This window comes from Cnephaeus nilssonii (assembly GCF_951640355.1).
Source record: "Cnephaeus nilssonii genome assembly, chromosome: 10".
NCBI classification, from domain to species: Eukaryota; Metazoa; Chordata; class Mammalia; order Chiroptera; family Vespertilionidae; genus Cnephaeus; species Cnephaeus nilssonii.
In genome coordinates, this window is record NC_137081.1 from 24,741,472 (window position 1) to 24,755,289 (window position 13,818).

A 13,818-nucleotide genomic window follows, 5' to 3' on the forward strand; every position below is an offset into this window, starting at 1 on the left:
CATCCATAGTCCTTTTCTATAGACTTCTCACTTCCTTTACTCATTTTTCTGTTGGATTGTGGGTGATTTTCATTTTAGACAAGTTGGTTTGTGGGGCTCATGGGGCCTCTGGGTGAAAATGTCTAGCATTCTGGCCCAGCCAATTGTAGCTCAGCTGTTGAGCATCGACCCATCAACCAAGAGATCATCAGAAACGGGAGAAAGATCTCAAGGAGAGACTTCTTAAGGGTCAAAGAAGAGCTAGGCTGGTGCAGGGTAACTTTAATAAAAACTGAATATTAAAGGTCTGCTAAATAAAAGGGTGTAAATCCACAGGTCACAGTGTTCAGAAGAAGAAAGACTGTCTCCTTTCAAGAATTCCAATTGGGCTAGCCTAGGTCACGTAACCACTCCTATCCTGGTCACTGCCACCAGGAGATACAGTGCACTGATTGGCCTACCTAGGTCATGTGCTCCAATTCTATAATTTCCCAGAACCTCATGGATTCCCCAGGGAAAATATGAGGCTCTTTGGTCAAAGACATAGATGCTGAAAAAACAACCACCAAAGTGTCTGAGTGGCCTTTGAAAATGGTGTATTCTAAGTCTAGGAATTTAAACAGCACTTGTGTTTCATGTTGAAGTGGAGGCAACTGGTACAGAACATTTAATCCAAAAGTGTGACTTTATTTTGGCAACCAGGATGCTTAAAGGAAGGATTTTTTCTTCTTTCAAAAATAAGTCAACATCAGTGCATATGAATAGGCATGGAGAAAGGAATCCTGGGAAAGGAGACCATGGAGATTATGAATCCTGCCTATGGGGATCATTGAGGAGAGAGATGGTGGCGGAAGAAGGAGCAGGTGAAGCCCAGGCGGTCTCCCCATCCACTCTTGCTCCTTCGTCTGTTCGCCCCACTGAGGTCAGAAGGATCCTTTAAAAGTGAAAGTCTCCTTAAGCTGGTACCCAGTGAGAGCTACTTCAGTGGCTCCCCTTTGCTCCCACTTGCAGTTCTCATGGAGTGGACTGGACTTCAGGGTCTTGTCCGAGATGTCTCCCGCCTGTGTTTGTTCTCTGTTCTCCAGCCCCAAAGGACCACCAAGATACACATATACTAGCCTCATTCCCTCTTGAACTACAGAATTTCAGACCCACTCATCCTGAAATCTACTGTATCCTCAGTGATTTTTCCTAAGGTTTAATTCTCACCCCTTGTTTGAGATGTCATTAGGAGCTAAGCAAGAGAAATGATGAAGTTATTATAAAATGAAAGACCAAGCCTTAATTCTATTATATATATGAAAAAAAAAAAGAGTGGAAAGCAAGATGCCAGAATATAGACAAGGTTGGCTCTAGGTAGTGGAAATATTAAAGGTCTGCTAAATAAAAGGGTGTACATCCACAGGGAACAGTGTTCAAAAGAACATCTCCTTCCAAGAATTCCAAGAGAAATAATGAAGGATCTGTTTTTTTCTTACACTTTTCGGTGTTTCCCAGATTATCTACAATGCATATGTATTACTTTCTGGTGTCTTCCAGATTTTCCGGTGCACTGGGGGAAACATTTTACATTTTTCAACCGTAAACTCTCAAAATAATCCACATGAAACTATAACAAAACCATAGCAAGCTCCTTATTCTGACTTAGATGTATTCGTCCATTAATTACATTGACTTCATTTCTAATAAAGTTTGCAATGGGAACGCTAAAGGAAAGAGAAAGCGGATGATATTAAGGAGTTAAAGATGTTTTAACAGGCATTTAAGGATGAGAGGAAAGGAAAGAGGGAGAAATGGAGGAGGGAAGAAAAATCACTATCTAAAATGCTCTAAAGAAGGATTAAGTCAAGCAAAGAACAGCCACTCAGGGAGTTTGTGTCCTGGTGGAGCTTTGGTGCCACCACAGCCAAAACGACTCCTCAAGGTGACAAGGACGGCTTCTGCTGTGTGACTGTGGCTCCTTCCCTCTCCAGCCGCAGCCCCAGCCCTGCCGCCAGGGGAGGATGGCGCCACCTCTGTGAAGACCATGGCAGTGCTTGTCATAAATTTAAATTGAAAATAATAGCAGATTGAAGGAATAATGTGATCAAAGCTATGCATTAAGACAGGGGTCCTCAAACTTTTTAAACAGGGGGCCAATTCACTGTCCCTCAGAACGTTGGAGGGCCGGACTATAGTTTAAAAAAAAAAAACTATGAACAAATTCCTATGCACACTGCTAAGTCGGCTGCTAAGCAGGACAGGCAGCGGCGGCAAAAACACCCGGCGGGCCGGATAAATGTCCTTGGTGGGCCGCACGTGGCCCGCGGGCCATAGTTTGAGGACCCCTGCAAAGAAAACAAATACAGAATTTCTTCCAAAAGATAGAAACACTGGAAGAAAATGCATAACGTGAATAGCGTGATTATTGTATCTTTCCTATAATTTTTACCACTTTCCATTTTTCAAACATGTACTAAAAAATAAAACAATGTGAAAATTGTGCATTTTAAGTATCAAGTCAACCATATTTGACTCCAAGTTTGCCCACACACAGGGCAGCACTCACTGGCTTTTCTCTCGCCCGCAGGATGTGCTGGGCGGCATCCTGATCACCGCGGTCCTCATCATCCTCACCTACCCCGCCTGGACCCTCATCGACCGCCTGGACTCGGCCAGCCCCCTCTTCCCCGTGTGTGCCATTGTGGTGCCATTCTTCTTGTGTTACAATTACCCCGTGTCTGAGTACTACAGCCCCACCAGGGCGGACACCACCACCATCCTGGCCGCAGGGGCTGGGGTGACCATCGGGTTCTGGATCAACCGTTTTTTCCAGCTTGTGGCCGAGCCCACGGAGGCTCTGCCTGTCATCCAGCACATCCCCCCGCTCACCGCTGGCATGCTGGTTCTGGGTCTGACCAAATTCATGGTGGGGATTGTGTTGATCCTCCTGGTTCGTCAAGTTGTACAGAATCTCTCGCTGCAAGTCTTATACTCCTGGTTCAAGGTGGTCACCAGGAACAAGGAGGCCCGGCGGAGGCTGGAGATCGAAGTGCCTTACAAGTTTGTCACCTACACGTCGGTTGGCATCTGCGCCACCACCGTTGTGCCCATGCTGCATAGGTTTCTGGGATTACTCTGAGCCTCGGGCACTTAGAAATTAGCCCAGTGGACAAGAGCCACGACGTAGGAAATCTGTTGGGTGGGCAAGTCTTGACAACACATTTTTATTTTTTTAAAAAACCCTTTAAGTCATATGTCTGTTTTGCGGATACCCATGATAAATGCCGGTGCTGTGTGAAAGGGAAGTTGTCTCGTAGGAGCCTCTGGTCTGGAAGGGTCACGCGGCAGGTGAAGCCAGGTGAAACCCACTGTCGGGTTCTTTGAAGGTCCCCACCCTGTCTGCTAGCTGGGACTCTAGACCAAGTCAGGGGCTGGCAGGAATAGTGGGTGATTGAGGAACAACCACAGGCCCCCCTGGGCTCTGGGGAGATGGCGGGTCTGGAGACGGGAGGTGGAGCATTCTTCCCAGTTCTGACCGGGCCGAGTCTCCTCACTCCCCAGCTGGGATCTTTGGTCCAGGAGGCCCCCTGTGGAAGGGCATTCCTGAGGGCGACTTTCTCATCAGTATGATCAAATCGGGCTGCCCGCTTGGGTGGTAAGAGCGCTGCAGACCTGTGATGCCCTGAAGGGTGGGCACAGAGCTATGAGGTCCTAGGCCAGGGCCTGCTCCCCTCACGCATCCCGTCTCTGTAGGCGTGAATATTGAGACAGGGATCTGCTCCTCGTTTGTACATTTTGCAGGATTCCAGGTGCCATCGCTGCACTCCTGACCCAGGGAAGCAGCTGGCTGCTCCCACCGCTCCAGGCAGGAGGGCTTAGCCTTCATTAAAGCGGGCCCAGCTGGGCTTCTCCGGTGTCCTGCTCTCTCCTGCTTCAGAGTGACTTGGGATACGCCCTCTGGCCATCCTCAGCTTTTTTTGCTTCTTACAAACTGTCATCTGCATGTAAAAGTGGACCAGTGGAGGGACAGGACATACTCCTCCCAGGAGCCTGACACGAGGGACTCGCCCTCAGGACATTGCCTCATCCTGACATGACTCCTCCATTTCTGTTACTTTCTGTGAATCTGTATTTCTCATCTACTAAATAGAATCAGGGCCCCCCTTTCCATCTTCCCGTCTCTTATCTCTTGGCAATTTTAAGGGTAATTAATGCAAGAATAACATCAGCCTCTTTTGGGAAAACAAGCCAACCAAACACAACAGCCTTCACACCGAGGGTGTGTCCTCAGGAGACCAGGAAGGTGACCGTTATGCAAACACCGCAAACACCGCGGGCTCTCTCGCAGGCTCCTCTCCACTTGTTAGGAGTAAGGAACAAGTAGCCACCATTTTCTCAAAAATGAGTCTACCTGTAGTTAACAAAGTTTGTTTTGCACTCCAGTGCCTGGGCCATGGAAGCAGGGACTTAGGGTCCCAACAAGCTTCGCTGTGCTCACTCTGGGGCACAATGAGCCTGCGGAAAGTTAGGCTCCTCACCTCCGTATCCTGCATGAAAAGGGAAACCTCCTTCGTCCTTCTCTCCAATAGGTCCCCCGGCCTTGTTGCTGGAATGACCTTCTGTATTTGACTTGCTGCTCCAGTTTCCTGAGAATAAATTTTAGTAAAACATCCTGATTTTCCTTCAAGTTCTTCTCACATTTTCCATAGTTAGAGGGCAGAATGAAAATGGCTGCCATTTGACTATTCTGACTATTCCTTCAAATTCTCACATTTTTCATAGAAGTCAGAATGAAAATGGCTGCCATTTGACTATTCTATTTGTACATCAAATTGATTAGAGCTGCACCATGATTGGGGAACAGTACTGGGGAGAGTCCGGCTGACAGGCCCCCCCACGTGCAATGGATGAGGCACTTTCCTGTAATTCCTCCGCCCCAAAAAAAACCCAACTGGATAATTATGCAAACTGATTTCAGTTGATCTTTCTGAAGCCATCTGACAAAAGGATCAGCCTTTGCCACCTGTATCATTTGTTGTCTCAGCAGTGGCGTTGGCAATTCATTCATGTGCGTGTAAAATTTTTACTGCCTGTCTCTTCTGTTAAGTGCCAACCGTACGAAGGCCCATGAGCTATACTGGTCTATTTAAGTTTGTGTGTGCACAGTTTGGATTGAGCCACAGCACATTAAAGAATGGCCCAGGCGTTGGGCATAGTCCGTCACTTTTTCAAGTGTCTTATCACAGCTCCTGGGGAGTCCTGAGTATGTATGGATGAGGCCACGCTGAGTTTTTGAGCTCCTGCTTTGCCAGCCCTCTCCATCTATTGCTCACACCGCTAAAATCTCACACCCACACATGCCCCTCAGAGTTTGCCTTGGTTTATGTTAAGGCATTGAGATTTTCTCTCTGGGGAAAGACTGCCCCCTGCTGGTTTACCATCAGTCTTGGTCCAAAGCCCCTCTTGATCTGGAATCTTGAAGATTGCGAACTTTAAAAATGATATTTTTTTTTAAAGAAAGCAATTACTTCAGAAAATTCAATAGGATGCAGAAATTTGAAAAATACAACTACCATCAAAATAAAAAGGAACTTTAAAATCCACCTCTCAGTGATGTATCCAATAGAAGCTGAAGATCTGGGGTGTGGCCAACCCTGCATTTGGAACCTGTGACCCCAAAACCCTCAGTATCATTGGCCTCAGGAGCCAGGTGGGAAAATATCCCCCTTTCCTACCTGCTCCCCACCCACCACCACTCTGTAACCGTCCATTCTGTGACCATCACTCTGAATAGTGGTCCTTTCATGCCAGTTTCACTCAGACCTATACCATAACAATACACAGAAGAGAGAGACATAGAAGAGACCCCTGAACTGAAACCCCTAACAAGGGAGGCTGAACTCACTCTACAGCATGCCAGGTGGTCGCATTGAAATGTGAGATTTTCTCTCCCAAATAGGGGACCGATGACTCCCGAGTGTCACCGAAGCCTGTGGTGGTTCAGGCTCTGCTTTCTATTTTAGAAGTTCCTGATGTCTTGCTTATGTATCGATATGTAAATGTATCCTTTAAAAAAATAAAATCATTTATTTGATCATGTCTTAGTATGTGCTTTAAAAAAGTTTCTGCTTCCTTAGATTTTTTCCCCCCTAAACTTTTTTTCTCAGAGTTTATTAGACCTAAGTTAGAGGGGACAAAGATATTCAGCAGACTAGATAATTCTTCATCTTAATCCAATCACAGGCAATTGTTGGTGGCGTGTCTCAGAGGTCACAGATGTGATCGGCAGGACGTGCTGTGTTTGCGTGCTGACATACCCTCTAACTCCTTGATACTAAAGAGCACCCTTATGCCGTATTTTCACATAAATGTCACTGTGTTGAAAGGTAAACATTATAGGTGTTGCTAGTTAACTAAAGGGTTTTCACCGATGAGTACACTATTTGCTGAACCAAATAGACATGATCCCATTTCACATTTTTACAATGATGTGCTCTGCCTTCAAACATCACACATTTGCAATTTGAAATGGTACAGAAAGCTGACACCTTTATTTGCAAGGCTAAGGCTAGAATCCTATGTGTGCTTTGAACAGGATGTATTTAATACTGAATAGGCTGGGTGCATTGGGCAGAGGCGGCAGGATGAGACCCCGACTGCCCTGTGCAGTATGCTCAGGAGAGCAGACATGTGCTCAGAATCATGATTCAAGATCCAAAGTGTTAAGGCTGCAGCCCCCAAACTGGAATTAACCGCCCCTCCTCTCAATCCGCACGGCATGGGTTAATTCCAGTTTGGGGGCTGCAGCAACTCAAGACAGGCTTGCAGGAGGAGTGCCTGAGCGGGAGGTTTGCACAGGGATGTGATGGGAAGTAGGCACACGATGACACCCATGGAGGCTCAGCATGTCAGAGACCCTTCCTCAGACCCTTCCACCCAGCTCTCACAAGGAGAATCCCCCCAAGTCCGGGCTGGCGATTGTGTGGCAATAACGGAGATGTCAGGGTCAGCAAGGGCCTTTGACACTGCAGAACCAAGTCACAGGAACAGGGAGGAAGGCTGAGAAGGCGCTCGGTGCATTTCCTGCGTCCACGGGGGGCCATTCCAGAGGTGACCTCTGGCGTTGATTTCAGGCTCCCTTCCTTTTCCGCATCGGAGTGTGCACAGCAGTGCACACCTTCCCCTCCCGCCGGCTCTGCACCTCAGACACAGCCTCATTCCCGTGTCCTCTTGGCTCTGAGCAGGTGACGGCAACCAGGGACTCAGTCCATGTGCCCGGTGCCTTCCCTCCCTCCCCTCTTTGCTCAGTTCCCTGCACTAGTGTTGTGGAATATCATTTAAAAATAGTTTTCCATGAGCCAGGCTCTTTGAGGGACTCGTGTATGCTTCATGTCCCTTTAATGATATTGACTGAAGCCCTGGGTCTCAAGTAAGAGGCTGGCCAGGACCAAGTTGAATAGGGATGTAGACGTCTATCTCATTTTAGAGAATAGACATTTTCCTAAAAGCTGCCTGTGTTCAGATTTTTTTTTTTAACTTGAATCTTAAGTATACCAACGGATTTGCGGTTTAAAAATCATATGCAATTCATCATTTCTGAAAATATAAGGCTCTTTAATGAATGTGGTTGTGCCTTGCGCCCATTTTCTTGAAGTGGGGCGAACCTGTAGTGCAGACTCTGTGTACCGGATGCATATGAAGAATGAGAGTGAATGTGAACCATGAATAGAATGCTACATTCTAAAAACTGTAGCCACATGAGACAAGGGAACTCTATGAAGCCCAAAATCCATTTTCCTTTTCCACGCCTGTCTAGATGGCATGCAAAAACAAACAGGGGAGCAAGGAGGAACCGGGAGCCCCGGCCGGAAGGCTTCTTCACGCACATTCGGAACATCTGTTGGCCTTGCTCTCTGTTGCTGTGATTTCGGGGTCGCCTTGGCTGGAGCACAAGCCAGATTCTTCCCCAATGGAGGTGTTCAAAGAATGTCAGCGCCTTTTGACAAAGTGAGCCTCAAATTGTGGGCGGGGCAGGGTGACACACCACCTACCTGTATCTGTGAATCTAAATGAGTCCCTTGGTCACATGGGAACCAGGTGGGTGGCCCTGTGAGATGAGCCAATTGGGCACAGGACACACTAAACACAGATCAGCTTAGCTGTCTTAATTGGGTACTGATAAAATATTTGGCTAGAAAGCTATCTTTGTTGTAGGGGAGAAACAGTTTAATGTAAATTCTTCATGAAATCAATTCTGCTATTAATAGGTATTAGTATTATTTTTATCAGTGTTTTTTTTTCTTGCATCATCGTGTTTTTTTTCTAAGAATTCAAAACATTCATCTTCCATGTCTCAATTTGTTCAGTCTTTCCTTTGGCTCCCTGAACATCTGGAATACAATTATAACAATATCCTTGTCTATTAATTTTATCACCTATGCCATTTTTAGTTATTTTTTACTCATATTTCCCCCCTTCTTCATTAAGGCCTGTATTTCCTAAATTCTTTGCTTGCCTAGATATTTTTAAAACATTTTTATTTATTGAGAGAAACATCAATTTGTTGTTCCACTTATTTATGCATTAATTGGTTGATTCTTGTATGTGCCCTGACAAGGATTGAACCTGCAATCTTTGGCATATCAGGATGACACTCTAACCAACTGAGCTACCTGGCCAGGGCTTGCCTAGTAATTTTTTATTGGCTAACAGATAATGTGAATTATATATAGCTGGCTGCTGGATATCTTTGTATCACTATAAATTCTAGTATTCATAAGGTTTTTCTGGGCTGCAGTTCATTACTTGGAACTAGTTTGATTCTTCTAGGTCTTGTTTGTAAGCTTTATTAGAAAGATCCAGAGTAATGTTTAGTCTAAAGTTGGGTTTTCCCAGCACTGAGGCAAAAATCATTCTGAGGGCCTCCTGATTTCTGAGGGTTCCTTTCTCTGGCCTGTGTGAGCTCCAGGGAGTGTTCCCTTAGTTCTTTGTGTAGTTGTAAGTGGTCCTGTAACAGAGTAGCACCCTCACACACATGTGCTGATCAGTATGACTTTGGGCTCAATGAGGCCTCTGTGGCCTCCCAGCCCCATCACCTCAAGTCCTGGAGACCTCCACTCTGCCTGGGTGCCCACCCTGCAGCAAGCTGGGCAGTCACAGGGCTCACCTTGTTTTCTCAGGGATCACTGACCATCACTGCTGATGTCCAATGTTTTGAAAAGCATCGCTTTACGTATTTCATCTGGATTTCAAACATCGCTTTACGTTATTTCATCTGGATTTCTAGGTGGCGTATGCAAAGTAGGAAAGGTTCCTTCAGAATAAGGTGCATGGATCAGCTAGATGCCTAAGTACCTTGACCATCAAAGAGGAAGTTAGATCTAGCTGATCCTTGATTGTTCATTGTGCAGTCCAGGGCCTCCCAGGGACAGGTGTCGCACCCATTGTTCTCTGTTAGCTCACCTACACCATCTCTCCTCCCTACAGTACCACTTGCTTATGGGGCACCATTCCATCTGGGTCATCCGGCTTTGTCAGCCTCAGGATAACCCCAAGTGCTCCTTGCTTAAATGTTCTGCCCAACACAGCTAAGAAATCCCACCCATCTTGACTGGTCTTTTACCCGGTACACATCCAGCACAATGCGGATGTTTACCACCTGTGCATCCTTGACAACTGGTTTCTTGCTGGCTCTAAACGGGTGCTTGCTTATTGGGGGACAGGCATATTTTCATGCCTCACGACCAAAAGTTGCGACTTGTGGAAGGTAGAAAATTTCTTTTGCTACAAGGTTTAGTATCAAACAGGAACATACCTTTCCTGTCCTAAAGGATGGATTTGCTTCAGATGTCCTCTGAATGCTACGATTCTTGCAAGTGCCTCGTGACACTGGGGGGACTTTTCAGTGTTTCTGATGCAGGATCGCATCATGTTTCTGATTTCCTTCAATACAGATAATCAAGACCAAACCTTATGGATGAGGAATGAGAAACTTGAGTGTAGGCCTTGAGCGTTGGTCACACAGCATTGGTCATGAGAATAAACATACAGGGCTCTAACCAGACATAATTCAATTAAATCCTTTGCTGGAGGTATTTGTTCAACCCACAGTCTCGCCTCGGTATTTACAGTCACCCTGTTTACCGGAAAGCCCAAGGAGAGGCGGATACCTGAAACACCAGCAGCCGTGGAGACTGGCATCGTGTGCGTCTGCTTTGCCCTTCCCCGTGGCTGATGGCTGGCACTGCCCTTGCCCACCCTTCAGTCTGGGGCCTCGGGGCTGCTCGCAGCCCGTCACAGCAGTGTGCTGTAGCTTTGATTTTATTACGTACGGCAGCCTCTCCCCACCCCCCAGTAATATAGTTATTCTAATTCCTTATTAACATCATAAGCCGTAACTTGAAAGAGATCCGGTGTCAAAAGCTTGTCACTTAAGAGGGCATATTTTGCTGAAAGCAGTTGTGTCCTTTTAAGGCCACAAGTCTGTTTTTTATAAAATGGACAAAAGAGCCAATTAATACCCAAGAATTGGGGTTAGTGATGTTTCTAGAAAACAAGCAAAGATTGAGAAGTGAGATTGTGAGCAGTGCCTGTACCAACCTGAGGAGCCATGGTTGCTGAGGGCCAAGCAGCAATTTTAAAGGTAAGGGTAGTCACCTGCCATCCCCAACACACCTAAGAATCTAAGCTCCTGGGATAATGTACTGCTCAAGCACCAAAGTCACATCTAAGATCTACGTAACCCCATGCATTTGTGAATGTGACCATCAGACGGCAAATGTGAATGTTTGTAGTCTTGCAGCTTTAGGACTATTTTTTTTGTGTGTGGGGGGTCCCTAAGCCAGTGCTATTTAGAGGGAGCTATGTCGAAGTCCATTGGAGTACTGTTTGTAACTGCAGAGCTGGAAATAATAATGTCCATCAACAGCTGAACAAATTATAGGCATCTGTAACACAGAATATTGCCTTCTTTCATATGAGGTAGGTCTGTAGGTATTGAGCTGGAAAAACTGGACATATTAAATGTAGTATCAGGAGATGCAGTAGGTAAAATAGAAAGCAGTAAGTAGAGCATGACCCACAAACTCTGAGCATGTGTGTGGCCGACTGTCCAAACAAGGAAAATGTCAGCAATACAAGCTAAATTGTTAGCAGTGGTAACTAACTTGAGGGCATTGGGGAGGAAGGGTACATTAGCTTCAGAAGGCCTTCCTTTGTTCAATTTTTTAAAGTAGTGGCATTAAGATTTTTAACATTTTGTCTTCCAGTATTTTTTTATATTTTAAAAAAGCATAAAAATATCTCAACACTTTGGATAAGTAATGTTAATAAGTAAAACTGAATGATCAGTGAATTCCAAGTTACTTTTAATAGCTCAGTCATATTGTTAACCATGTAACTTCTGGGCACACCATGAATCTCTCCAACAGCCGATTGTTCTATAAATCAGGGAGAATTCCTATTCTACCTCCTATAACTAAAAAACTAAAGGCATCAAAATGTTGAAGATCACATGGAGAAAAAAACTTTATAAAGAGTCATGCAGGTTGTCAGGTTGTAGTAGAAGTTACCTGTAAGCGAGAGAAAGCATCAATTATATTTTCCTCCTAAGAAGGCATGTGTCTCCTCCAACAAAGGCCCCTCAGCAGTGCCCACAGATTGCTCTGGCTCCGGTCAGACCTCACCCGGGACAGGATGAGTGTAAGATGATCTGGCTAGGGATCCTTGACTCTAAGCTGAAGGCTGGCTTCTTTTTTTGAGGTACCAATAATACTGTTTTTCTTCCTACTGTTTCCTGCTTCAGAGGGCAAACACATCCACATGATGGATGGTATCGGTCTTTCCCCTTTCATGCTGGGATATAAAATTAGGTATCAGTGGGGTTTTTTATTACAAGTAGTTTCTAACCATCCAAAAAATACCCAGGTGGCTGGCTGCTAACAGAACAAATGGCTCCACCCACTTTGACAACAGCTATCAAATGACCCACGAACCATGATTTCACCACAGGAAACCTAAAATTAGGGGAGAATGTCAACTTGAACAGCCCTGCCAACTCTAAAATTCATGCCCTTTTACCCTGGGCATGCATCTGCTGGTGTTGCACAAAATTATTAAAATGCAAGATGCATTAACTTTTCTCCCAGCTTTACTGAGGTGTATCTACATCTTAATGGCCACCTGAATTAAGGTATAGAATATTTCCATCACCCAAGTTTCCTCTTAACCCTTTGCAGTCAATCCCCTTCCACGAACTCCTGCCAACCCATTGTCCCCTAACTTTCTAGAACTTCATACAAATAGTCTTTTGTGTCTGCCTTCTTTCACTTAGCACAGTGTGTTGAAATTCATTTGTTAAGTTTCAATTCAATCTTTTTATTTTCCTGAGTATTTTATATACTATATACAGATATAACTTGTAATTTGTTTATCCATCCATCTGCTGAATATTTGGGTTGTGACTACAATGAATAGCACTGTGTGAGCAGTGCATAAAAATCTTTGTATGCCCACATGGGTAAACCAGGGAGTATAATAGCTAGATGAGTGTAGGTTTCATGTTTTATAAAATTGCCAAACTATTTTCCAAATGGCTATGTAATTTTCCATTCCCACTAGCAATGCATGCAAGTTCCAGTCTCACCAACACTTGGTACATTCAGTTTTTCCAATTTTAATCATTTTAATTTGTATTGTGATTTTTTTATTTGTATTTGCCTGATGAGCATCTTTTCATGTGTTTATTCCTTTTTTCTTCTTTGGGGAAATGTCTTTTCAAATCTTTTGTCCATTTTTTAAAAAATTGAGTTGTCATTATATTAAGTTGTAAGAAATCTTTACGTATGCTGAATATAAACCTGCTGACAAGCATTATTTTTTATGAGCATATCTCATTTTTAAAATGTTGTAAGGATCTGCAAACAACAGAACTGGAAGGAATAGGTGGAAGTCTGTGTTCACAAGTCTTGCTAAGTTGGACATTGCTGTCCTCATCCGAGGTAGTAATTGATTGTGTTTTTTCTTAGAAATAGCCTCAGTAAAAATGCCATAAACATAATTCTAGTCTATCTTTCTTGGCTATTTCTACCTAACTTTCAAGTTTTACATTTTATTGTGTTTCATATCAATAGTAATTGAGCACTTTTCTCCAACATTGGCCCCAGCTTTTCTTTTTCTTTTTTTTTTTTAATTTCTTTATTGGTTATGGTATCACTGCAGCTTTTTTTCAATAGATGGTACCTACTGCAGGATTCTTAAAGTATCCTGCAATGGGAGGTAAGGCAAACTTGCAGAAGCTTAACTTCAGAGATCTAATGCCTCCCTATAAAATAAGACAGAAACTAGTAGCTCAATTAAGTATTTAAAACCCTGATTTTACAATAGTGATTATAGTAAAATGTATGGCCCAGGGCAATAATGATTTCCACTGTTTCCTAATGTTCATGGTGCAACAATATCAACATGTCCTTTTTAACTCTGCCAGCAGACAGGTCTGTGTTGCGTGTCCTCTAACTCTTGAGTATCAGAGTAAAAATACCTACGTATGCTCACATATTTTGAATATCTGTGTTGTGTATATTTGTGTTTCACTTTAAAGTGACTTCCGAGGTTATACTACTGGACCGTCGTCACTGCTTCCAAAGGTTTTCTAAAAATGCTGTTATCGTTCCCCAAGGAAGAACACAAGTCAAATGTAGAAAATGAAAACTCAACACCCTCTGCTACATCGCACTCATTCAATGTGCGTCCTAATCAACCATCCTGTCTCATCGCTGGGAGAACGGGCCTTGCTCCGCAGCAGCAGTTACTGCCCATGGAGCCTCGCTCTCACGTCTGAGGAACATCTTTGGTTTCCAG

General features: G+C 44.4%; 1 protein-coding gene across 4 annotated transcripts in view; it reads left to right on the forward strand.

Moving 5' to 3' along the window:
- The window catches only part of SGPP2 (sphingosine-1-phosphate phosphatase 2), a 98,284-nt gene extending 91,045 nt beyond the window's left edge, over positions 1-7,239 (forward strand). For all 4 annotated transcript variants that reach the window (XM_079782575.1, XM_079782576.1, XM_079782573.1 and 1 more), the window contains one exon: positions 2,549-7,239. In XM_079782575.1, coding sequence (XP_079638701.1) covers positions 2,549-3,100 — 552 coding nt within the window. In that variant the 3' untranslated portion in view covers positions 3,101-7,239. The remainder of the gene's footprint in view (positions 1-2,548) is intronic.
- The last annotated feature ends 6,579 nt before the right edge of the window (positions 7,240-13,818 follow it).